We start from the raw sequence: 27,733 nt of genomic DNA on the forward strand, positions 1-27,733 counted from the left end.
GTCACATTAATTTTGTTAGTATGTTTAGTGTTCTTCGTGTAATAAAAGAAGAATGTAGTCATATCACGCTGCGCCTTGGTCTCATCAATACGATGAACGTGAAAATGGGTGGTACTGGTACCTGTAAAATTCACATTAAACATCCCCTAGAAAATAAATATGCAAATAATGTTTTACACTCCACAGTACTAAAACAACACCCACAAAATGTGTTACTGTAACACCACGGGTGTTGATTCCCTAACACTGATAAAGTGTAACAACATCAGCTCTAATACATGTTTTAAGTCGGAATTTGCAATGCCCATGGTGTTAGGGACCCAACACTCTGGGGGTGTTAGTTTGTCAACACTTTGAAAAGTGTTAGTTTAACACTATAGGTTGAACAGGCTGGTAATAGGGGTTGCAACAATGGCGGCGGATAGTTTTAGAAAGAGAGGGTCCAGATTGTCTAGCCCAGCTGATTTGTACCGGTCCAGATTTTGCAGCTCTTTCAGAACATCTGCTGTCTGGAGCACAGGGGCAAACCAACACAGCAGAGGTCCCCGGTCCAAATCACTTTTAACTCTACTTCTGGGGTGTGTTTATCAATTAATTCGGTGTAGGAGGAGGTGATAGGGAATTGGCAACAGCTGTCTCAAATCAATGTAGTCCATTCCAGTCTGGGGGATCACAGCACACCATGCAAGCAGACAAATAGTTAATTAATGCAATTCAATTTCATACATGAGATTGTCAGAAATGATGTAAAAGGCAATTGTAAACCTCACAGCACGCAATTAAAAATAATGACAGTCTCTAGTTTATTAAGAGTGAGTGTCACTTGTGACAGTGAGACTTCCTCACATCTCAATCTCCATAGGAGATAGGAGGTTTTAGTCATAGGAATCGTGAACCTTTGTGCTACCAATGCAACCGGTGTGCCTCCATTTATTCTCCTGTAACATTGTGAATGCCCCCCACCCCCTTTCATCCACCATACATTTCAAAATTACATTCAATTGATTGGGACTTTCAGTCTGCCTGGTGCTTGTGGTTTTGCTGAGCTTTTAACTTGTGGGGTGAAGACCCTTCCTCTGTACAGGACTGGCAGGGTGCACAGACCAATATCAAACCAGGGATGCTCTGAGGGACTCTGCTTGATCTACGTCCATCTGCTTCTATATAAAAGGAGACCTTCAATCTCCAAATCCTGTCCAGCATTACAGCATTGCTTTGACAGTCCCCCTTTAGCAGCCCAGACCAGCTCTAGGTGAGACAGATTACAATCACGTCTTTTTATAAAAGCAGACTAAAGGGCTTATTTTTTATTCCGGGCTCCCTCCCTGTCTCCTCACATGTGACTGAACGAGAGAGAGAGAGAGAGAGGGAGTGTAAGAGGGAGGGACGGAGGGAGGGAGGGAGAAAATGAGAGATAGAAAGAGGAAGGGAGATTTGGAGGGAGTGTGTGTGTTAGAGAGAAAGAGGGAGGCTAAATCTAATGCAATGCTGTAGAGTGCTGTGACAGCCTAGGCATTTACTTGAGTAGAGACTGCTGCTGTAGCAGGAAGGACACAGCAGCGCTCACCAGTGCGCTGTCACTCACTGCCTCCGCCCCAGCCACGCCACGACCACGCCACGGGGGACGCCGAGAAGGGGAGGTACACAGGACGCACACTGGGAGGAACCACTACACCTCTCACATGCCACCAGCATTACGACTCTCGGAATACACTGTTGTCTTTTTTTCGTTAACATTACGTTACAGTTTTGTCTCTCTACACCCTTCATCTTCTCCTCCAGCTCTATCCATCTCCTCCCCACTGCTATTTTCTTCCTCCGCTTCTGTTTGAAGGGTGATTCATGCCAAGAGGGAGTGTGGCTTGAATGAGAGAATCAACTGCTGGATCTCTCCAGGTCAGACAGAGAGGAAGTACCAATAGAGACAAAGTGGGGCATCTTCTGCATCCCCAGAACCTCGACCTCTATCTCCCTGGGACTCCTCCTGCCCTCCACACTCCCTAGAGGTCCTGCCCTGCATTGCCCTGTCTTGAGAGCTTCAGCCAGGCTAAACAAACCAGTGGATGTGTTGATATTGTGTTACTGAGAGGAAGAGCAGTTGTGTTAAAATCTAGGCCTCGAGCTGTTTTGAGTCTTCCTGGCACACAGCTGAATTCGAAAAGTTAAAGGGGGTAAACTCATTGGATCTTGAGTTATGTTTTTTGTTTTACTTTGCTGCTGCCATAGCAGCACTTAAAATAAACAAAATTAACTAAAGTGAGTTGACACTGTGCTCAGAATATATTGGAGCTAGAGAAATATAAATACAGATATTTATTTTTCACAAACTTTTTCTCTGCTCATGAAATTGCGCATCGTTCATCAAGCATTCCGAGAGCACTTGAGAGACCCTGTGCAACTCCATGACTCTGCATGTTAACTATATTAACTGGACATTCCCTTGCGCTGGTGAGTGTCTTTCCTGTTTTACATTTTTATGTAAATTTTACACTGAATTTAGAATGTTTGAATATTGCAAACACAGTGGACACGTCTCTTTTTTCCGTTAGTGGGTTATCATGTGTGTGAACATGACTTGGTGTATTATAGATACAATTGTGTAGTAATATTGGGTAGGCTGTGGAACAGTCTGTCTGGGCTTCTCAGTCATAGTGTGCAACTAACTTCTGTGTTTGTGGTCAATTATACAACAATTTAATTGGTGTGAGCTACAAATGTTCATTGACTTGCTGTTCTTACAGTACATTTTCTTGCTGAGTGCTGGTGGAGAGGCAGTGCTGGTGGAGAGAGATTGTGTCAACTACAGGAAAGACCAGGAAATATCTGGGTCATTTTTATCAAATTTCACTACCCTAAAGGCACTCAATTGGTGGAATGACCCACCTATTGAGTTATTGCAATAGTGGTACAGTAGTTCCCTTGTCTGGTAAAAAAAAAAAAAAACTAGATGCCTGGCAGGTGATTGTAAGTCAGTTTCAGTATATCCACTCTTACTCACCTTCAATGGCATCCTAGCTGTAGGAAAAAAACTACACTATTACTCATATTAGTCATCCGAATGTGTGATGCATGCACTGTCAGCCTGACAAAGCTTTTAGCCAGAAGCCAACTTCCTAGCTGCCTGGAAGCCCTTTTATTGGTGGAATGGTTGTGGAAGCATATCCTCTAGTCTGTCACATTAAGTGTTGTCTTTCTGAAAAAAACGTATTCAGTATGTTTCATAATTGGGTAGGAGGACTGGGCACAATAAAGTGTTTGATTATGTTTTTTCATGGAAAGCTTTTGTTGAGAGAATTATTTTAAAACAAAGTGAATGGTAACTGAATGGTTTATTTCAAGTATTTGAAAGAAAAAAATACTATTCAAAGCCAGGTGTGATTTGCACAGAATGATCATCTTCACAAGTACCACTTTGATGCTATTGGTGTCCCTGCCTCCCACCTGCTCCCACCCCACCTCTCATCACATCAACTGTAATTACATATTACTATAATCATGTATATGAGAGACTGAGGATTCACCTCACTATAATACACTGTTGCTAAAAGTGGATGCCTGATCTCTGTGTGCTCTGTCTAGGTGTCTGGAGAGCAGTCGGTTGGTGGGCGGTTTCTATTTACCTCAATCACACTTGTTTGACACCCGCTGTCTATGGAGATAAGAGGTGAGCACCTCACAGCTCACACATGCTCAGATTACGGTAGCCCTTTTGTTTGTCTGTAATCAGGAGGTCTAAGATGCTGGGGTTAACATCCCCCTGGGAGGGTGGGTATGCACTGAGGCGTGGGGGTGGGATGGTGTGTGGTCCCCTTGATGGCCCTCAGATGAGTCTCAAAGCAGAGAGGAAGTCATTACAGCTGATTAAGTTATTAGTAATACATTTTTTACTCATGCATAATGGATCACAAGCATCATCTGCCTGGGTCTTCTAAACCAGAGGGAACAGGATTCATTCAGTAATATCGTGGCAGTCCTCGCTCAAATAGGCCATCAGAAATCCATTAATTACTTTACTTTCAATATGAATACTGTATGCATAGATCTGAACACACAACACTTAAACACCAGTCCCATACTATCTGATGTAGGATAAATCATTTCAATGACATAGTGGTAAGACATACACTTGTGAAGGACAGATAAGATATGTAATGGAGTCACTCATCTCCAACTCTGACTATCAATCTCATCGTTTAATGTAGACGCTACCCACTCTGGTTAAAAATAACAAGATTGGCAAATGACTGTTCCTTTCTCTTTTCACCAAACCAACCCAAAGAGGGACTGGCAGAGTGTGCCAGCAGTGAACAATAGAGTGTCAGACATTCTTTAGAAGCTTAATCCAGCTCAAATTCCACACAGGTAGCACTAGTCTTAGAATATATGCCATATGTTGTTGAACAAGGAAAACAATTGGAACAGCATCAAATACATGAAGAGAACGGGGGCACAATGGAGGGTGAGGTTCAGTTGGCTTCCATCAGAGGAGGGAGGGCTTATAACATGGTGTTCTCATACAAGTCTTCTAAAATAACCCATTAATTTATAGCAGATTTTTTCAGGCATATCTATGCTATAAGGGAAATTCATGTTTACATAGCCATTGGTGTTTGTTTGTCTGTGTAACTTTTTTCTTCCCACTTTATGACTCATCTGTAGAACGAGTTTTGTTGTGACATTACTCCTGTTTTAGGAAAGTGTGGAGAGCCATAGGGCAACAGGCACATTTCAATAACAAAGTAGGAAGCCTTGGCTTGGTGACTCCACATGGGCTCAGTGAGGTGAGCAACCAACCCTGCATTGAGCTCCTCTATCCTGGGGATGCATCTGTTCTGTGTCCCTGTGCTTATCTAAGCTCCACACTCTCCCTTATGTAGCTGTGGAGTGGCCAGCATGGAGAGATGTCAGGGAGAAATAGGGAGATACGAGAGCTAGCGAACGAACAGAGCTCTTCACTCCTGTCCTCTGCTTCAGTCCAATCGGAAAACATTGCCAGGTTATCACTTATGATCCTTTCTCTTTTCACAAAACCACCCCAAAGAGGGACTGGCAGAGATGTCAGGGAGAAATAGGAAGATACGAGAGCTAGCAAAAGAACAGAGCGCTTCACTACTCTCCTCAGTGGCGTGGTGCAGGGAGATTTGGGGACTTGATGCCTTATCGAATGGCTCTGCCACCACAGAGGCGTGGTGCCAAGGAGAGCAACAAGCCCACTCCGTTCGACAGGCTGACCTGAGAACAGAAGGTTGTCTTTAAAAAGACTCAAACCACACCACAAAGACATGATGGTGAGTTGGACAATGGACGGTGGATTCCAGACGTTCAAAGCAAGTCTTCTAGCCTTCCAAGTCATGACTGGCAGATAAACACTTGAGGAATGTGAGTAGTCCTGCATAGAACCTGGGTAACTTCCAGACTTCTACTATACTGTAGGTGAGAGCGAGTGAGGGCTCCTGTCATGTACAGTACCAGTCAAACGTTTGGACACCGCTACTCATTCCAGGGTTTTTCTTTATTTTTACTATTTTCTACATTGTATAATAATAGTGAAGACATCAAAACTATGAAATGACACACATGCAATCATGTAGTATCCAAAAATGTTTTAAACAAAACAAAATATATATTCAAAGTAGCCACCCTTTGCCTTGATGACAGCTTTGCACACTCTTGGCATTCTCTCACCCAGCTTTATGAGGTAGTCACCAGGAATGCATTTCAATTAACAGGTGTACCTTGTTAAAAGATCATTTGTGGAATTTCTTTCCATCTTAAAATGCGTTTGAGCCAATCAGTTTTGTTGTGACAAGATAAGGGTGGTATACAGAAGATACCCCTATTTGGTAAAAGACCAAGTCCATATTATGTCAAGAACAGCTCAAATAAGAAAAGAGAAATTTCAGTCCATCATTACTTTAAGACATGAAGGTCAGTAAATTCTGAACATTTCAAGAACTTTGAACGTTTCTTCAAGTGCAGTCGCAAAAACCATCAAGCGATATGAGGAAACTGGCACTCATGAGGACCGCCACAGGAAAGGAAGACCCAGTTACCTCTGCTGCAGAGGATAATCTCTTTAGAGTTAGCAGGCTCAGAAATTGTAGCCCAAATAAATGCTTCACAGAGTTCAAGTAACAGACACATCTCAACATCAACTCCTCAGAGAAGACTGTGTGAATCAGGCCTTCATGGTCGCATTGCTGCAAAGAAGTGACTACTAAAGGACACCAATAAGAAGAAGAGACTTTCTTGGGCCAAGAAACACGAGCAATGGATATTAGACCTGTGGAAATCTGTCCTTTGGTTTGATGAGTCCAAATTTGAGATTTTTGGTTCCAACCACCAAGTATTTATGAGACGCAGAGTAGGTGACCGATGATCTCTGCGTATGTGGTTCCCATCATGAAGCATGGAGAAGGAGATGTGATGGTGTGGAGGTGCTTTGCAGGTGACACTGTCTCCTTCAAGACTGTTGGAAAAGCATTCCAGGTGAAGCTGGGTGAGAGAATGCCAAGAGTGTGCAAAGCTGTCATCAAGGCAAAGGGTGGCTACTTTGAAGAATGTAAAATATAATATATATTACATGATTCCATATGTGTTATTTCATAGTTCCGATGTCTTCACTATTATTCTACAACGTAGAAAATTATCAAAATTAAGAAAAACCTTTGAATGAGTGGGTGTGTCCAAAATTTTGACTGGTACTGTATGTGTTGTTACTTCCTGATGATGATCAAGTGGACAGGACTAGGTTTTGCATCTGCTTGACTGTGTCTCATGGTGGAACTATTGGGTGTATCCTCCATTGGTTCCCGATTAAGCCGTTTTATGCCACATACCTCCGTTTGACAGATTCAGATTAGTTGCCTGCTTGTCTGTCTATCTGCTGCTTAAGCATTTAGCCTCTGAGAGAGAGAGAGAGAGAGAGAGAGAGAGAGAGAGAGAGAGAGAGAGAGAGAGGAGAGAGAGCACCAATGTATGACAAAAGTGAGATGGCAGAGGTAATGAACTGCTCCCGCCCTGGCTCACCTCTCTGTCTGTGGTTATCTGCCCACCATCTGAGCCGAGATTGCCTCTGAGGATAACTAAGGCTGATGATGGATGGGAGGGAGTCACGGAGGCAAGCTGGTTATGTGCATGTAGCTAATGGAGAATTATTCAATATGCCTGTTCAGATCCACCAATATTTAATGATTGGAACCTCTAAAGAGCCTTAGTTAGTAAACATTCACCAGTGGTACAGTAGAATCTACCGATGATAGTTAATAGAGCAATAGTAGGCTTAGACATTGATCCATTTATAGAATTAGGCCAATGTGTTTTAATGGATGGAGTGAGTGCCTGAAATCTAGACAAGGTAAAACATGCTTACAATCTTACTCTAAAGTTTTTCTCAATTGCTAAAACACTAAAACCCATTGGCTGAACAAAGTTCTCAGTTGCCTGGACTCATTTAGCTAATTATGCAGTCTGTTGTCAATACCTTAAACCATTTCACATGGTAAAACACAATTTGCAGATCTCACTTAGACTTTTCAGCAAAACTCTAAACACATTCTCATTCTCAAAACACATTCTGCACTCTAATGCACATGTCATCCATACTGGAAACACAAGTGGCAACAATCAAATACAAATAGAGAACATATGTCATTGATTGAACACAACCACTCAAAATGTATTTAACCTGTTTCAAATGAAGTGACAAAACCAATATAAGCCAGTTCAGAGAGCAAACAGGTTGTTGAAGGTGGGAAGGAGAAAGTATGAGAATGGATACTGTAGTACAGTGCATTGTGGGCTGTATACTGTACAATGGACAAATTGGATGGCCCTGAACATTGTGCTTTCCATTTATTAACAGTACTGACTGCTCAATAGATTTTGACTGGTTGCAGGTTCATATCAACAAAGAACAAGAATTACAGTATCACAGAGACAAAGGACAAGTTTGTGAAATGCAGGGTGCATTACTGTAAAAATAGGGGTACACGGAGGAGGAAGAACAGAAAACAAAATTGCAAAGAGCAAAGCAGAGTAGTAATTTCTGATCAATTTTGAACTACTATGATAGAACATGTTTTCGTTCATCAAAAGGAAAAATATGAATATATTTGTATTATATATCTCAGAAGGAGTCTCAACCTCGGGCGTCCTCTGTACCTGAGACCATCTGGAACAGACGAGAGAGTGAGAGAGAGAGAGAGAGAGAGAGAGAGAGAGAGAGTCTGGCTGGGTCTGCCCTTAATTTGTATTTCATCATAATTACAGGCAGACTGCAGACTGACGGCTCTATTTAGAGTGACTAAAGAGGGTGAACAGCAGGAAGAGGTTCAACTTCTGAGTGGCAGTAATGTCCGCCCCTGACGGTGGGAGAAGGGAGCTGGGGGTGGCAAGGCTGACAGGGGAGTCTGTTGTATAAGATGGAAAGGGAAAGGCAAAAGTTTAATTTGAATGAAGAGAGTAGCTATTGAGAATAATTAGTAACTAGGTTAGTAGCACTCACTTTCAATGGCCATTATATAATATAATATTTGTATTGTTTGATCCATTGGTAAAACAAATAATCTATTTACAGAGTATATTTTATTTATTTAACCTTTATTTAACTAGGCAAATCAGCTAAGAAAAATTATTATTTACAATGACAGTTGTGCGCCACCATAAGGGACTCCCAATCACGACGGTTGTGATACAGACTGGAATCGGCCCAGGGTCTGTAGGGACACCACTAGCACCGATATGCAGTGCCTTAGACCACTGCCACACTCAGGAGCCCATGTGTCAGTTGGTCTGTATTTCCGTTCTTCCAGATGACCTGTATGCTTACGGAGTCTTCAGTTCATTCCATTCTATTTCTTACTGTTGATTAGGTGTTCATGTATTCCTCTCTTCCTCCGCTGGCTCCAATTAGACCGCACACTGCCAGATTTCCCATGCTTCACAGGGCACCACTGGTCAATTGTCAGGCACCATCTGTAGCATGGCAGAGCATAGTAGGACATTGACACCACATACCATGATGAGCTGGCTACCATGTTACAGAAAGAGGCCAATCATCTCAACATCCCACTCTTCCTTACCCTTTTTTTTACCTCCAGAAGACTACCATAGATGAATATTAGCTCTTAAATTACTTGCTGATATAAATGTATTCACTATTTTGGTGACTACTTAGTATTGTTTTAAACCTGTAAGTGCTGGATTTGTCAATGTGTAGTTCATACATGCATAATCTATGAGCAGATTTACTCTCTTAACTCAATTTGCTACAAAATTCCTAGTTTGAAAGCAAAAGTTTTTCTGAAAGCTGTGCTGAGCCATTTTCCCTACATTTCCCCCCATGTGGGTCAGCCCCCTAACAGTTATATTTCTAGCCAATGAGCTTCAGCCCCTCGCCATTTAAGTGACAGCTAGTAAGACGCACACACAGAAGAGCAAGAGAGAGAGCAATGAGGTGGTGCATATTTATGTACACGCTGTAGACGCAACATTTACCTAATTAGGAGTTGAACACACCCCTTCAATCTATACTAATTCAAATGGATTTAACAAGCGACCTCAATAAGGGATCATACATTTCACCTGAATTCACCTGGTCAGGCTATGTCAATGAAAGAGCAGGTGTTCTTAATGTTTTTTATACTCAGTGTACAGTATGTGACATAGTACAACATTTTCAGGGACTACTTTTGGCTCGTGAGCGCTACTTTTAGAACTACTGGTTAAAAAGTACACAAAAGCACCAGTTAATCTCTATACTGAAATCTAAACAGATTGTTTATGTATGTTGTTCAGAAATACCCCTTGTGTCAACAGATCATTAGATTGTCATTCAAAGTAAAAAGGGCTCAGTGGTGGATTACGGGGTAGTTGATATAGGATGTAAACCTTTATCTTTTCAAGATGTACATAGTCGATACATATATAATAGATAGTCAATTGTCTGTACGTCAAGGGGAACTTATTTGATGTTCTCAGCTTTGTTCGGTAGTCTGTGAATCCAACAAACTGGATGATTTACCAAATTCTGACACATGGCACTTTGTTATTAGTACAGTTTTTCTCTGAGGTGCCAAAATGGACCTGGCTGCGTCATCATCCAGACTGTGGAGCTGAGAAAGCAGAGCTAACAGTCTGAGGCATCAAATGGATCACCTTGTGATAGCACACACGGCCTCATACACACACACACACACACACACACACATACACACACACAGACTGAGCTCTCTGATTTCCTTCCAGTTGCAAACCTTGGGGGCTGAAGCCTCTCAAAAACATTCTATAAATATTGTTTTATTTGGACATTAATCTCTGTTCATTTATCCAACATCAGATGAGGAGAAAAAAAGACATTTGTCAAAAGATTATCTCTTTCTTGGCTTAGGGGCTTCTATGTTTTTTTTCATGATGTTGCTTCCCTTTAGTCCTTGTCTGATTCTTCACACTTGCTTAGGCTATGGATGTTCTCTCCCTGAAGCCATCACCCTCTTTTCACTTAGCCTGTAATCACATATTGAATAATTGCAATACAGAGACAACGGTGGTAGGTACGCCTAAGAGAGGTCACATGGGGATTTATGAATTCTTTTTTTTAGATACATAGACACATCCACACATTCTAATACACACATTCATCTCATGCCTATTGAAAAATTAAGACCGTACCAGAATGACTGATAAAGCAGCACATTCATGCCAGTTAAATTAATTAAAACGAACAACACCAATGGCCAATATCCTGGCAATAAAAATATCTTGTAATGCCAAATACAAAAAATAACAATAAACAGTATCCACTTCCATTGCCATAATAAACACTGTATCATCGCCAGCACTGTAAATAAGAGGGTGTAACAGGACCCAGTCATTCCTCAGTAGTAGGTTCTTAACAGCTTGAGGCATATGGAGGGGAAATGGGCGAACCAGTGTTGTTGGCAGTTGAACAGCAATTATTAAGAAACACCTGTTTGGCTGGCTGGCGAGGCGACTCAGGTTCCCACTAAACAGCGGCGGGCTAATGAAGGTCTCCTCTCTTTAATTGTTCCTACTATAAATAGTGATGGATGGGAGGGCGGAGAGCACCAAACTGATCCCCGCGTGTCACTATCAACCCCCGGAACATATCATTACACCTGCATGGCTCAAATAACTATGGTGGAGAGTGCTACTGTGTGCATGTATGTATGCATGTGATTGGGTAAGGGTGTGTAGTTACTATATTTAAGAGCGTGTGTAAAGTTATTATAGGTACTGCTTATCCCCCTCCTGTTTTATATCATTCATATATTCCAGCTACTCTTCAGATGACAAGCCAACTGTTTTCAAAATTTGGGTAAGGGTGGGTAAGGGTGTGTAAAAGATCAACTTTGCTCAGACGTTTTAGAAATGCAGTTAATTTCACCCGTACACTGTCACAGCATAAGAACAAGTGCCTCTAAAATAAGCAATAGACAGATTTACTTTTGAAATGATATACTGTACATTTTTTATCAGTTCCACATAAGGACAGCTAGATACAAACAGGATATCAAAAGCACATAAACATCCTCATTATGGTTCACTTGTTCCATCCTGAGTGGAGTCTAAGTGAATACAGTGTATTGTACTGTGCAGACAATCCCATTAAAGTGGCTAGGTGAACAGAAACGTTTGGATCTGCAGCCAATGCATAGTCAAGGTCCTTCTAATCAGCAATTCAAATCATGAACAGAGTGATCCCTTTTCACATTGGCCCGCATACTCCCTAGCTCTGAAATTGCCTCTGCCTGAGACAAAACCTTGTTGGAGTGGACATTTAATACAGTGCTCATTACTAATTGCAACATTACCCACAACAGTATCTCCAAATGGCCTTTCTTTGACGTAAGGCCTGGATGAGAACAAAGCAGAGTTAAACAGCATTTGAAGCATTGCCACTGCAAAGCTGCTTCCCCTGCTGTTCTGAGGTCACCTTCACTGCACTGATCTGGCCCAAATTATTTTGGCTGCCAACACTGTTTTCCACCAAAATCCTTTTAACCGTTTCACATGTGAGTTCCAAGTATCTCTAGCATTTTTTTATGCACGTGATGTCAGAATGAACTTAATGTTCCAAAATGTGATTGTTACGCAACAGGACAGTTAACCCGAGCTGCCGTCAAACCAAAACAGACTGGCTGCTAATTATCGATAGACTATTTTTCAACTTGTCAATTTTAGTCAAGTTTTATTTTCGAAAAACAGTTTGAATTGAGGTGTGTTCCGCCACCTCATTAACTCACATAGAAGTAGCCCATTTCACTGTTGCGGACAATTTATGTTTGAGGCTAAGCAGTTCCCCAGTGTTTCCACAGATCAAGTATGCAGACATTTGCGCAGTCTTGCACATACCTTTTCCCCTGGAAAATTTTCTGGCTGGCGCTCACATTGCCTTCATTGTTGTTTTCCTTACAAATATTAACTTTGTACATGTGTACATTCCAATCAAATTAAGTGACTTATTTTCTGTATATCGTTTTGCTGTTTCTACTGTAGCACACACTATGTATGTATGGAGCATAATGTATTTACAGTTTTATTCACATGATTTCAAGTACTGGTGACAAATCATGTATTCCAATTATTGCATACACTGTAATGGACACCTATGATGTGTGTCAATATTTTTTTGAAGGTTGTACTAATTATGATGAGCTAATGCTAAGCTATTTGCCAGCTATGTGTGGTGCCATGTTTGTTGACATTATACAATGCATTCTGGGTGTTACGTAAATGTCTGTCAGACCAAAGATGGTTCACTCATATTTCGAGTAAACTTCCAGAAGTGAATGAAGGGCAGTGAATGATCATAGACAACACACCCCCTTCAACATTCATACTGTAAACAGACCAAACTTGTCTTGTCTCCTCTTCTTATCTTTGGTTGACGCGAAAAACAAACATGGTGGCGTGCACAAACTACACATCGTCTGATTCATTTTTAGAAAGTATTTTACTAAATTATTTTGATCAATGGTGAGCTCACCCGTGATGTGATAAATTGTAAATAGTAGCTAATTGCTATTAACTAATATATATTGTGATTTCTGTCAGCCAAGAGTTAGCTAAATATGACCACTTGTGTTATGTCAATCTTTCCTCAGTTAGTGCTAGGACTAATACAGCTTACATTTTACGGTTTGGATGATTGTGTTATGCGGTTGCTACTTCTATGAATGTCTGAACATTGCATCCAAAATTAAACTGGTCACATTCAGGAAAAAAACTTTGTACGGACTGGGTTTGTGCAAATTGTTTTTGTGAAAAAACAGTGTGGCCAGCTCAAACGCTGACTGTTGTGTCAATTGGAACTGGACGTTTTAAATAAGCATTCTACTCACACCGGTTGGAGCGTACGCTGCAGGGACCACTGTAGAATGATCACACCCGTTTGTTGGTACATGTCAAAGGGTTAAGAGAGAAGGGAATAGCATCATAACTTTAAAATACTTACCTAAAACTTTTGGCTCACATCAATTACATGAACTGATGTAACAGTCAATTGTATTTCCTCTGTTGTGTAAACGGGTCAAAAGTAAGCAGTCAAAATAACCATAGGAACTGTCCATGGTAGTGAAGCACACACAGGGCATATTCAATAGGGCTCAGAAAGTAATGCACTGCTGAAATCTGTCTCCCCCTCTATTTGAACCATTCCTAAAATTGGAACCAGCTCATTCCCTTAACAACAAATATATTGGTATTGTGTTTAGTGTTGTCTAAACAACAAATATCTAACAACTGAAATGTTTGTTGAATTATGCACACAAACATTTTGGGGGTGTTCTAGTTCATGTTATTCTTGTAAAACTTCACTGAGAGACAGTGGTGGGTGGGGGAAAGCGGAAGGAGTAAAGGAGAGGAGGGGGGAAGGTAGAGAGGTTAGGAGAGGGAAGGATGTAGGTAGGGGGTTATATGGGGTCACCGACTCAGGGTGCAGGATGAATAAAAAGCGGTAGACCTAAGAGAAGTAGAGGGGAGAAAATCATTAGGGCTCAGTCGAATCTCACAGCCCCAGTGACCTGGATAACGACAGCTCACCCTGAAAACAGAAAAACAAAAACAATAGCACCAGGAAAGGCCAGTATACAGACTTCATAGCATTGTAATGTCACCTTCCAGGTACCTGTGTGGAATTGAAGTCAACCAGCATGGCCCCTTGAAACAAACACCATTACATTGTTGAGGTGGATGTTGTTTCAAAGCCTAACACAACAAGATGGACAGCACTTTCTAAGGTGATTATTAATTCAAAACACCCATATGCATAAGCATGGCATTATGCCATTATCCAATACTACATATTACAGTGAATTTGTATTTGATTTTGAAAAGCCTAGTAGTATGTCATTTTTTATATTTTTCATAATTAACAGGACTACATTACCTTTAGCTACTGAATAACTCACCACCATGAGTTTCCATCTCTTCCCCTCTCTCCTTCATCCTTTCTCCAGCGCGCAGACAGAGGGTCTGTATCCCCTCCCAACTCAGACCACTCCCAGACGGTACAAGCACAATTATTACTTAAAAAATTGCCCTTTTGCTAACAAGTATTTTTTCTTATATTTTTGACCATTTTAATTGAAAACAATAATTTGTTAAGCATAAATGATTCCCTTTGATGTTACTGTCACCTCTCTCTCTCTCTCTCTCTCTCTGTCTGTCTGTCTCTCTGTCTCTCTCTCTCTCTGTGTCTCTCTCTCTCTCTCTGTGTCTCTCTCTCTCCCGCTCTGTGTCTCTCTCTCTGTGTGTCTCTCTCTCTCTCTGTGTCTCTCTCTCTCTCTCTGTGTCTCTCTCTCTCTCTCTCTCTCTGTCTGTCTGTCTCTCTGTCTCTCTCTCTCTCTGTGTCTCTCTCTCTCTCTCTGTGTCTCTCTCTCTCCCGCTCTGTGTCTCTCTCTCTGTGTGTCTCTCTCTCTCTCTGTGTCTCTCTGTGTCTCTCTCTCTCTGTGTCTCTCTCTCTCTCTCTCTCTCTGTGTCTCTCTCTCTGTCTCTCTCTCTGTGTCTCTCTCTCTCACTGTGTGTCTCTGTGTGTCTCTCTCTGTGTCAATCTCTCTCTCTCTCTCTCTCTCTCTCTCTCTCTCTCTCTGTCTCTCTCTCTCTCTCTCTGTCTCTCTCTCTCTGTGTGTGTGTCTCTCTCTGTCTCTCTCTCTCTGTGTGTGTCTCTCTCTCTCTCTCTCTGCATGCTGGGAGTGATTGGTGCATGCTGGGAATTGTTTGAGTGAAGGAGTGCGTGTGTTGTGGAGAGTTAGATATTCACAACTTTCTTTCGGTTTGCTATTTCTTGGTGGCATTTTCTTGGTTTTCTTCTGTGCATGATTAAGGTTATTATTTTTACTTTTTTTGTTGTGGTAGAATTAAGTTTTTTGTTTTTCGTATCGAAATTACCCTGATTTTGGCGGGGATGGCAGCCCGAATGGGGATGCCGTCCCTGTCACTTCGGCACGGCATTAGGTGTGTTACTGAAGCTACTGTCACGGTGGAGGAGTTTCTGGTCGCCGTAGGAGAGAAGGTAGGCTATGAGAATATTGCTTATGCATCCCGGATGTGTCACACCCTGGTCAAAGTATTTTGTGTTTATCTTTATTTATTTGGTCAGGCCAGGGTGTGGCATGGGTTTTTGTATGTGGTGTGTATGTATGGGGATTGTAGCTAGTGGGGTGTTCTAGCTAAGTCTATGGCTGTCTGAAGTGGTTCTCAATCAGAGGCAGGTGTTTATCGTTGTCTCTGATTGGGAACCATATTTAGGCAGCCATATTCTTTGAGTTTGGTGTGGGTGATTGTCCTTAGTGTCCTTAGTGTCAGTTTGCACCAGTTTAGGCTGTTTCGGTTTTCATTACGTTTATTATTTTGTAGTGTTTGTATTTTGATTCGTGTTTTACGTTTGTTTAATAAACATGGATCGCAATCTACACGCCGCATTTTGGTCCGACTCTCCTTCGCATCAAGAAAACCGTTACAGAATCACCCACCACAAAGGGACCAAGCAGCGTGTCAACAGGCAAGAACAGCCCAAAGTGGAGTACAGTATGGACTATACTTCTTGGGAGGAGATAGACAGGTGGGCGGTCGACCCAGGGAGAGTGCCGGAGCCCGCCTGGGATTCGATGGAGCAGTGCGCGGAAGGATATAGGAGAATGGAGTTTGCGAAGCAAGCAAGGCGGCGCGGACGGAGGCCCCATAGTCAGCCCCAAAAATTTCTTGGGGGGGGGCTCAGGGAGAGTGTGGCAGAGTCAGGAGCCAGACCTGAGCCAACTCTCCCTGTTTATCGTGAGGAGCCAAGGAGGAGACCAGAGCCGGTGTTGGAGGTGAGCGAAACAGAGACTGTGAAGGAGTTAATGGGGAAATTGGAGGTGAGCGAAACAGAGACTGTGAAGGAGTTAATGGGGAAATTGGAGGAGAGAGAAATGAGGGAGTTGCTGTGTTGGTGTTTTAAACATGGAATTCGCCCGACGGAGCGTGTCGGGGATTTGATGGCACCTGGGTCAGCGCTCCATACTCGTCCTGAGGTGCGTGTTAGTCGGCTGGTGAAGATGGTGCCAGTCTCACGTACCAGGCCTCCTGTGCACCTCCCTAGCCTTGCACGTCCTGTGCCAGCACCGCTCTCAAGATCTCCAGTACGCCTTCACGGTCTAACCCATCCTGTGCCACCTCCACACCCCAGCCCTCCGGTAGCAGCTCCCCGCACCAGGCTTCCTGTGCGTGTCCTCGGCCCAGTACCACCAGTGCCAGCACCACGCATCAGGCCTACAGTGCGCCTCGCCTGTCCAGCGCTGTCGGAGCCCTCCTCCTCTCCAGCGCTGTCGGAGTCTCCCGCCTGTTTAGCGCTGTTAGAGCCTTCCTTCTCTACAGCGCTGCCGGAGTCTCCCGCCTGTTCAGAACTGCCAGTTAGCATAGAGCTGCCAGTTAGCATAGAGCTGCCAGTTAGCATAGAGCTGCCAGTTAGCATAGAGCTGCCAGTTAGCAAGGAGCTGCCAGTTAGCAAGGAGCTGCCAGTCTGCAAGGAGCTGCCAGTCTGCATAGAGCTGCCAGTCTGCAAGGAGCTGCCAGTCTGCAAGGAGCCGCCAGAGCTGCCTGTCTGCAGGATGCCGCCAAAGCTGCCAGTCTGCAAGGAGCCGCCAGAGCTGCCAGTCTGCAAGGAGCCGCCAGAGCTGCCAGTTAGCATGGAGCAGCCAGGGCCGCCAGTCAGCATGGAGCAGCCAGGGCCGCCAGTCAGCATGGAGCAGCCAGGGCCGCCAGTCAGCATGGAGCAGCCAGGGCCGCCAGTCAGCATGGAGCAGCCAGGGCCGCCAGTCAGCATGGAGCAGCCAGTCAGCATGGAGCAGCCAGAGCAGCCAGTCAGCATGGAGCAGCCAGAGCTGCCAGTCAGCATGGAGCAGCCAGTCAGCATGGAGCAGCCAGAGCTGCCAGTCAGCATGGAGCAGCCAGTCAGCATGGAGCAGCCAGAGCTGCCAGTCAGCATGGAGCAGCCAGTCAGCATGGAGCAGCCAGTCAGCATGGAGCAGCCAGAGCTGCCAGTCATCATGGAGCAGCCAGTCAGCATGGAGCAGCCAGAGCTGCCAGTCGACCAGACTCTCCCAGATCTGCCAGTCGACCAGACTCTCCCAGATCTGCCAGTCGACCAGACTCTCCCAGATCTGCCAGTCGACCAGACTCTCCCAGATCTGCCAGTCGACCAGACTCTCCCAGATCTGCCAGTCGACCAGACTCTCCCAGATCTGCCAGTCGACCAGACTCTTCCAGATCTGCCAGTCGACCAGACTCTTCCAGATCTGCCAGTCGACCAGACTCTTCCAGATCTGCCAGTCGACCAGACTCTTCCAGATCTGCCAGTCGACCAGACTCTTCCAGATCTGCCAGTCGACCAGACTCTTCCAGATCTGCCAGTCGACCAGACTCTTCCAGATCTGCCAGTCGACCAGACTCTTCCAGATCTGCCAGTCGACCAGACTCTTCCAGATCTGCCAGTCGACCAGACTCTTCCAGATCTGCCAGTCGACCAGACTCTTCCAGATCTGCCAGTCAGCCAGGATCTGCCGAAACCACCAGCCAGCCTGGATCTGGTAGATTCATCAACCTGCCTGAGCTTCCTCTCACTCCTGAGCTTCCTCTCACTCCTGAGCTTCCCCTCAGTCCCGAGCTGCCTCAGTCCCGAGCTGCCCCTCAGTCCAGTGGGGTTCTGGGTGAGGACTACTAGGCCATGGTCGGCGGCGAGGGTGGACTATCCAGGGACGCGAGGAGAAGGGACTAAGACATTGATTGAGTGGGGTCCACGTCCCGCGCCGGAGCCGCCACCATGGACAGACGCCCACCCGGACCCTCCCTATTGTTTTGAGGTGCGTTCGGGAGTCCGCACCTTAGGGGGGGGGTTCTGTCACACCCTGGTCAAAGTATTTTGTGTTTATCTTTATTTATTTGGTCAGGCCAGGGTGTGGCATGGGTTTTTGTATGTGGTGTGTATGTATGGGGATTGTAGCTAGTGGGGTGTTCTAGCTAAGTCTATGGCTGTCTGAAGTGGTTCTCAATCAGAGGCAGGTGTTTATCGTTGTCTCTGATTGGGAACCATATTTAGGCAGCCATATTCTTTGAGTTTGGTGTGGGTGATTGTCCTTAGTGTCCTTAGTGTCAGTTTGCACCAGTTTAGGCTGTTTCGGTTTTCATTACGTTTATTATTTTGTAGTGTTTGTATTTTGATTCGTGTTTTACGTTTGTTTAATAAACATGGATCGCAATCTACACGCCGCATTTTGGTCCGACTCTCCTTCGCATCAAGAAAACCGTTACAGGATGAATAAAGCTGTGGTGGAATTTCTTAAAGAAGAATGTCTGGTTGATCGGATGGTTGAGCATGGCGTAATTCTTAAAGGAATGTTTATTCAAGTTACGCTGCTTTTTTCTCCGTCAACAAGGGTAACGATTTCAAATGTACCACCGTTTATTCCAAATGAGCTGTTGGAGCGCGAGTTATTGCGCTTTGGGAAGTTTGCCAGTTCAATTAAGGTTGTTCCGTTGGGTTGCAAACACCCGGCGTTGAAACAGGTAATGTCATTTCGGCGACAGGTGTTTATGTTTTTGGACTCACCGGAGCAGACTTTAGAGTTATCGTTTAAAGTCAAGTATGACAATAGATTGTATATGGCTTATGCTAGTACGGGTAGTCAACAGTGTTTTGAGTGTGGGGATGTTGGTCATAAGCGACATGCTTGCCCGAAAAGGGAGAAGGCCGAGGGAGGGGCGCAGGTGGTCATCGTAACGCCTGGGCCCACTGATGTAGGGAGAGGTGGGCCGACAGCGGCAGAGCAGCCACAAGCACCTGGTGCTGAGGAACAAGTTATCCCTGTTGAGGGCACGGGGTTGCAACTTGTATTAGAGGGAAATGTTATGCTACAGAAAAGTATTGTGGTAGAAGGTAAGGATGTGTCTGAAGAGCCAGTTCCTCAGACTGGTGAGCAGGTGCCCAGTATGAGTGCTGGGGTAAAGGAGGGGGTTCATGTGGAGCTAGGCTCCCAGGTAGTGGAGGATATGCCCATTGTGAGTAACGGGGTACAGGAGGGGATTCATGTGGAGCTAGGCTCCCAGGTAGTGGAGGAGATGCCCACTACGAGTAATGAGGTTCAGGAGGGTTTTCATGTGGAGATAGGCTCCCAGGTAGTGGAGGAGATGCCCACTACGAGTGCTGGGGTTCATGTAGAGCTAGGCTCCCAGGTAGTGGAGGAGATGCCCACTACGAGTAATGAGGTACATGAGGGTTTTCATGTGGAGCTAAGCTCCAAGGTAGTAGAGGAGATGCCCACTACGAGTGTTGGGGTTCATGTGGAGCTAGGCTCCCAGTTAGTGGAGAAGATGCCTACTATGAGTAGTGATGTTCAGGTGGGGCTAGTCTCCCAGGTAGTGGAGGAGATGCCTGGTACGAGTGATGAGGTGCAAGTGGGGAGTGTTGAAAGGGATGTGGTAGAGGGGAGTCAGTTGTCTGTGGTCTCAGCTGAGGATCAGGAGAATGATATGGATATCTCTTTAGATATGACAGCTGCTGGTGAGGACTCAGTTTATGATCTAGAGGAGGTAAATGAGTTTCTGGATCAGACTTTTGGGAAATCTGTCAAATTGGCAGATTATTTTGATGTTGATAAGTTTGTGAGGTCAGCTGTGATGTTACAGAAGACGGTGGGGTTAGACCAATTGAGTGAGAAGAAACGGTTTCGCTTGAGGAAATTTATTACTGCTGTTGCAGCAGCAAAAGGTGGTGGGAAACGTGTTCAGGTTAAGAGAAGAAAGAAAAATAATGATGATGATCATGCTTCATAGGATGTCTTTTTTCTCGTTGGTTTCTCTGTGGTTTCTTCTGCTTTTCTTTTCTCTTTTCTATATGGAGGTACTAAGGGTAGGTTCTCTCAATATTAATGGGGGAAGGGACAGGAATAAGAGGGCTTGGGTATTAGAAGTAATAAAACAGAAAAGGCTTAATGTAGTTTTCCTACAGGAGACACATAGTGATGAGGAAAATGAGGTTGACTGGGGTATGTGGTGGGAGGGGCAGCATGTACTCAGTCTTGGTACTAATTTCAGTGCTGTGGTGGCAATCTTGTTTTCCTCAGGCTTAGGGGTGACTGTGGTATCTACAACAGAGATTGTCAAGGGTCAGGTTTTATTGGTCAAGGTGGATGTTATGGGGTTTCTGTTTGTTTTTTTGAATGTTTATGCTCCGAATGAGGGTACAGAGCGTATTGCTATATTTGATCAAATAAAGGAAACCTTAAGACAGTGATACCAAGAGGGGTGTATGGTTTTAGGGGGTGACTGGAACTGTACAGTGGATTTTACTGTTGATCGCACCGCTGAAGAACCTCACCTGCGGTCAGCCACTTGCCTGTCTGGCCTATTAACTGAGTTTGAGCTTTCTGATGTGTGGAGAGTAAGGAATGCAAAAGTTAGGCAGTACACATGGCTAAAAATGAATGAAGGTCGTGTCAGTGCAGCAAGGTTAGACAGGTTGTATGTATCTGATCACTACTGTAGTAGGGTTGGAAAGTGTGCCATTACTCCTGTGGGTTTCTCTGATCATCATATTGTTACTGTTGATATTCACTTGTCCTGTCCACGACGGTCATCGCCTTACTGGTATTTTAATGTTAAATTGTTACATGATGTCATGTTTTGTGACAGGTTTTTGTTGTTTTGGGAAAAATGGAGGGGTATAAAAGGGAATGTTGAGTCCTTGAGACAATGGTGGGAGGTTGGGAAGGCCCAAATACGAGTTTTTTGTCAACAGTATACTGCTCTGTCTCAAATTGAGGTTAAAGAGACTATCAAGGCCCTTGAACAGGACATCAAATCTACTGAATTGAAGCTGCTCACTCAGAACGACCCTGGACTAGTCATGAACTTACAGGACAAGAGACATGAACTGAGGTTGTTTCTGCATGAAAGAGTGAAGGGTGCCTTGATTAGGTCTCGTTTCGCTTCCCTCAAGGATATGGATGCGCTTTTTTTTTCAACCTAGGACAGTCGAAATTTCAACGCAAACAGATGGTCTGCCTTCGTCTCCCTGATGGGAAGGTGACCACGAATGATATTGAAATGCGTCAACATGCCGTGGTTTTTTACTCATCCCTTTATAAGGCGGAGGATTGTGACTCTTTATGTACTGAACAGTTGTTACACGGTCTTCCTCAATTGGGACCTGAGCAGAGAGTCGCATTGGACGCTGATATTACACTGCAAGAGCTGTCCACAGCAGTTATGCAGCTCTCAACAGGCCGAGCTCCTGGCATCGATGGTTTACCATCTGAGTTTTATAAGCACTTTTGGGGGTCTATTGGGGAGGATTTTTATGAAGTGCTGTGTGAATCTTTTCATGAGGGTTCTCTTCCTGTATCCTGTCAACGTGCGGTGCTTTCACTGTTGCCAAAAAAGGGGGATTTGGCTCTCATAAAAAATTGGAGACCTGTTGCCTTACTGTGCGCAGAATACAAAATTGTTTCTAAATGTCTCTCAAACAGGTTGAAAGAGTATCTGGGATTGTTGATCCACAAGGACCAGTCCTACTGTGTACCTGATCGCTCTATTGTTGACAACTTGTCTCTGATAAGAGATGTTTTAGACATTTGTAAACTGTCTGATGTAAATGTGGGTTTACTTTCGTTGGATCAGGAGAAGGCTTTTGATCGTGTGGACCACCAGTACTTGTTTAAAACAATGAAAGCCTTTGGGTTTGGGGATGTTTTTCTGTCTTGGGTGAATTTACTGTATGCTGGAGCCTCGTGTATGGTGAAGGTTGGTGGTGGTTTGAGTTGCCCCATCCCTGTCGAAAGGGGCATCAGGCAGGGATGCCCAATTTCAGGGCAGTTATATAGTCTGGCGATTGAACCAATGCTTTGTTTTTTAAGAGTGAAGCTTACTGGTTTCTCTGTGCCAGGTGTAATGAAGGGTCCCACGATAGCACTGTCTGCGTATGCAGATGACGTGATCGTTTTTATTACAGGGGGTGAGGATGTTAAGGTTCTCTCAAACACTTTAAATGTGTATGAGGGGGCTTCCTCAGCTAGAGTCAATTGGGGAAAGAGTGAAGAGCTGTGGGCAGGTCAGCTTCAGATGGGGTCCGCTCCACGGTTACCAGGGGGGCTTCAGTGGGGCAGAGATGGAATGAAGACTTTGGGAGTTTTTCTAGGCTCCGATGTCTTTCAGAAAAAGAACTGGGAGGGTGTAGTGGAGAAAGTGTGTACCAGACTGTCAAGGTGGAAATGGGTGTTGCCCCAGCTGTCCTATAGGGGACGGGTCCTGGTAGCTAATAATCTTGCTGCTTCTACCCTGTGGCACAGACTAATGATTTTACAGCCACCAAAGGGTCTGATACAAGAGCTTCAGAGGACCCTTGTCAATTTCTTCTGGTCTGGACAACACTGGATCAAAGCTGCAGCCCTGTATCTGCCACTGCACGAGGGTGGGCAAGGCCTGGTGGACATTTCCTCTAGGATCACGGCTTTCCGGCTCCAAGCAGCCCAGAGATTGTTGTACAGAGACTGTTCTAGCTGGGTCGAAACAGCCTACATATTGATGAGGAGAGCGGGCTGTTTGGGCTTAGACAAACATATTTTCCTCTTAAAGCTGGAGGGGGGTGATTTGACTGGCCTGACTCCATTTTATGAGTCTGTTATGCAGGCTTGGAGAGTCTTTGTCAAGTCCCGTAAGACCGGCACGCCACCAGGGATATGGCTTTTTGAAGAGCCTCTTTTTCATAACACTGCCATCCAGTCCCGTGTTCTGGGTTCAGCTAGCCTAAGTTCATGCCTATTAGGCGTGGGGTGTACCAAGCTGGGTCATCTGATGCGGAGCAGGAGCAGATTGGAGGAGCTGAGAGAAAGAGCGGGGATCCGATCATCTCGCCTACTGAGGAAGGTCGTCGATGAGGTCTGCGACTCCTTGCCAGTGCTTCATCTGCAGTATGTGACTGACATTTCCAATTCTGATCGGTGGAAGGAGGGTCTGGATTATGTGTTCCCTGCACTGATTGTTAGTGCTGCGATGGGGGCATTTGAGGAGGACGCGGGGATGCTGCTTTCCTTCGATACCCCGGAGCTGGGGGAGTTCAAGGAGGTGGGAAAGAAGGCTATGTACAGAACATGTGTGAAGGTGTCCCATGCCTCTTCCCTGGAAGGTGTAAAATCGACGAGGTGGGCGGATGTGCTTGGTCCAGGTGCTTCTCCAAAAGGCTGTTGGCGATCATTATATAAACTGCCTATTGATAAGAGGACAGCTGACCTCCAATGGAGGATAATACATGGAGCTATAGCCACCAACATGCATCTGGTACACCTGGACCCTACTGTTGGGGAGGGGTGTCCATTCTGTGCTGAAGATGAATCTCTGGCACATCTGTTTTTACTGTGTCCCAGGTTGGTTGGGATGATTGATCTGATCACTGATTGGTTCTCAACGTTGGGAGAGGTTTTCTCTTCCCAACTGTATATATTTGGGCCAAAGTACAGGTTCAGTCAAAAGGGTGTAGTTGTGTTGCTTAATTTTGTGTTAGGGGCAGCAAAATTAGCGATATGGAAGACCCGAAAGAACAGCATTCGGGGACAGGGGTCTGTGGATGTGGTGGGAATGCTGGAGGGAATGTTGGCAGCGAGACTAAGGGTTGAGTTTGCCTATTATAAACTTGTCAACAATATTGATCTGTTTTTGAGTATATGGGGTATTCAGAGGCTGTTGTGTTTTGTTACTGTGGAGGAGGAATTTGAGTTGTGTTTTTAATTGATGTGTAACTGTGGTTTTGTATGAGTATTTATTGTGTGGTGGGCCCCCAGACCCAATAAAGAGTATTTAAAACTCAACTCTCTCTCTCTCTCTCTCTATCTCTGTCTCTCTCTCTCTCTGTCTCTCTCTCTCTCTCTCTCTGTGTGTCTCTCTCTGTCTCTCTCTCTCTGTGTGTCTCTCTCTCTCTCTCTGTCTCTCTCTCTCTCTCTCTCTCTCTCTCTCTGTGTCTCTCTGTCTCTCTGTCTCTCTGTCTCTCTGTCTCTCTGTCTCTCTGTCTCTCTCTCTCTCTCTATGCATGTATCATCAACTCTTGGCTAAACTTAGAAAAAAAGTGTTATCTACAACCTTAAAGGGTTCTTCAGCTTTTTAGTTGCAAGTAGAAGCCTTTTGAGTCCTGGTAGAACCCCTTTGGGTTCCATGTAGAACCCTCTCTACAGAGGCAAAAGGGTTCTGACTGGAACCAAAAAGGGTTGTACCTGGAACCAAAAAGGGTTCTCCTGTGGGGACAGCCGTAGAACCCTTTTGGAACTATTTTTTCTAAGAGTGTATAGATTTGAAGTGTACTGTAAACATGATGCAACATGTTGAAAAATAACACATTTTGAATAATGCTGTGAATATATAAAGGTGAGCTTCAGTAATTAACAACAAGAACAACAACTACAACAGTGATCTATTAGCTACATAATTTCCATCATCATCATTGACATAATCTTCATCACAATCATCCTCATCGTTGTTGTCACCATCTTCATCTTTGTCGTCAATAACAACAACAACAACATGCAGACAACATGACACGGTGAGTGCCGTACAATCCTTGTTGAGTCATTACAAGCCAATACTCTGTTTGTGTGGTTATCAGCCTCCATATCCATGCAGTGTTTTTCTTGCAGACTACCTTTTCAAAGCTAAGGCATGACTGTCTCACCCTCTCCTTATTTGTTTATTTCTTGAAAGTGAATAAAATAAATGCTTCCAGGTTTGTTATTTCAAACATTTAAAAAAATACAAGGCTAAATGCATTGACATTAAATGGAAACTTGTTAAAAGTAGATTTTGAAGGGATACAAGAAAACACTTCTATTCAGAGGGAATTATTAATGTCAGGGATATTCCGCTAAGCCCAAGTTTTGCACATTTAATAAGCCGAGATCTTTTGAAAATTCATCTTGACATTTAAACTGGTGAGTCCTGACAAGGCGAGGAATCTATTTTCGTTACCAGTTAAGGAAGAAAAAATGTCCCCATGTTCTTGAATTCTGAAAAGCATTTATGGGGGGGATGGGAGCATTGTATCTTTGAAAGTGCTCCATCAGATGTCCGTCCTAAAGAGGAGAGTTGACAAAATCTGTAGAAAAATCTCAAATAATTACTGCAGAGACATAGCAGAAGCTGTAAATATTTGATGGCAACTCTCTCTCTCTCAGTAAAATGTTGTCTAATCAAGGCTCCAACCAATCCAGTTGTTGGGAGGATATTATTTGAAAGAGTAAAAACTGAAGACTAGAAACTTGAATCAGAACTGAATAATTATTTGATCCAACAACTTTCACAGATGGTTAAATGTAGTAAAATAATTGGTCTGATTACTTTGATAGACTACTATATCAAGCATATTACTTTGGATTGTGGAGCAGTTAGGTCAAGAAAATATCAGTTGGTGTGTGATTAAGATGAAAACATTACATTGAACTACTCTTGGGTACCTTAACATTTTAACAACATTAAAAGTAATGTCTAAAACGCTTAGTTTTCAAAATAGCAAAGAAAACGTGTAAACTTCATCTACTTACCTTTCAGATCGCAAAGTGAGCTCCCATGAAAGTATTAACACTTCATTAATGTGCAAATCAGTTAAATTCATACACTGGCTGGCATTTATTTATTTTTTACTTCCCTTGTCTTGTCTTACTAAAGTGTGCTATTAGTCCTATTTTTATTTATTTTTCACATCCCTTGTCTTGTCTTACTAAAGTGTGCTATTAGTCCTATTTTTATTTATTTTTCCCTACCTCCCTTCCTCCATCACCGTATCAGCCCCTCAAAAGTGAGGCAGCTTGAATGCAAATCTCCTATAATAGCAAACTATGGTCAGCATTGCTGTGTGCTGCTGGTAATAACATGGCAATTAAGAAGAGAGAGAAAAAAGGGACGTTGTTTAATGTTTGTTGTTCAGATTGTATTCGTTTTGAATTTATATGAAATTTGTTTATATACATTTATATACATTAAAAAGTTATACTTTAAATGCAAATGTTTAATAGCATAATTTTTTATAACAAACCAAGATACAAAATCTTGGCCTAGAAGCTGGGCTAAGTAATATTCAAGATATAGCACAATGAATTGTACGTTTAGTAAAAAATTTGTTATGGCTGCAATCCCGATATCGGGATAAGTGTCATCAACAACCGCTGAATAGCATAGCGCTACATACAATAAATATTACTATAAATATTTATATTCATGAAATCACAAGTGCAATATAGGAAAACACAGCTTAGCCTTTTGTTAATCCACCTGTCGTGCCTCCATCACATGGCATAGGCATAGCTCAGTAATACAACAGTACACTTGTGGAGTCAATATAATGCAGCACCCAACAGAAACATTTTGAACTCACAAATACCAAAAGGGATTTACAACAATTCATTAATTAAATGAACACCCTATAGACAAAAACAACCTGCCAATATTTAAGATTAAAATATGAAAAAGTAGTTTTTTTGTGGAATAGGTATGTCATGAAGTTGTTGATTTTATGTTATATACTTACATGAGTATAGCCTTATCAACACATTAACAATAACATACAATTTAGTTGAGAACAGAAGAATGAATGTCAAGTAAAGTACATAATATGAGAGGGAGGCAGTCTTGGCAGAAGTAGGGAGATTTCGTTTTATCTCAGTCCTGGCGTGTGGGATAGTGAAGAGGTGGGTGCTACAGGTGGTTCTGCCAGTCTCGAAGGTGGGCATGAAGAGGGAGACTTTAAAGTCCAGGCACAGCTGTTCTCATTGCTCTTGGAGTGTTGCCAGTGCATGTAGTGCATCTGTGTATCTCACTGTGCCCAGGATGATATTTCAAGCACAGGTCCCTTAGCAGATTAGATCAAGCCACATGACATTAACAGTAGCTGTAGATAATGTAAGGAAACGTGGGATCTTAGAGGGTGGTTAATCATGGAGGACATCAAGTGGATCCCGGTCTGAGGAAGGGATACGGTATGCGTCTCAGTGCATGGCAGAACCCCTAGATCCTGAAGAACAGGAGCCGAGTAAAATGGAAAGGGAAAGAGACAGAGGCATAGAAGGATGCACAAAGAAAGCACAGGTTACAGGTAGATCCAGGCCAGTTTGAATTTTCCCCATATTGCTTACACCTATCCAATCCACTCAGGTCTACGCAAGTGTATAGGGTGTAAGTGCTAGGTGTTGATTTGGGATTCAGG

General features: G+C 43.7%; 1 protein-coding gene across 1 annotated transcript; it reads left to right on the top strand.

The window, feature by feature from the left end:
* The first annotated feature begins 19,080 nt into the window (after positions 1-19,080).
* Positions 19,081-20,427, top strand: LOC139382364 (A-kinase anchor protein 12-like). Its single transcript, XM_071126361.1, has 2 exons — positions 19,081-19,671; positions 19,729-20,427. The coding sequence occupies exons 1-2, from the start codon at positions 19,090-19,092 to the stop codon at positions 20,326-20,328; spliced, it is 1,182 nt and encodes a 393-aa protein (XP_070982462.1). The 5' UTR covers positions 19,081-19,089; the 3' UTR covers positions 20,329-20,427.
* Positions 20,428-27,733: the final 7,306 nt, after the last annotated feature.

This window comes from Oncorhynchus clarkii, chromosome 2 (genome assembly GCF_045791955.1).
Source record: "Oncorhynchus clarkii lewisi isolate Uvic-CL-2024 chromosome 2, UVic_Ocla_1.0, whole genome shotgun sequence".
NCBI lineage: Eukaryota > Metazoa > Chordata > Actinopteri > Salmoniformes > Salmonidae > Oncorhynchus > Oncorhynchus clarkii.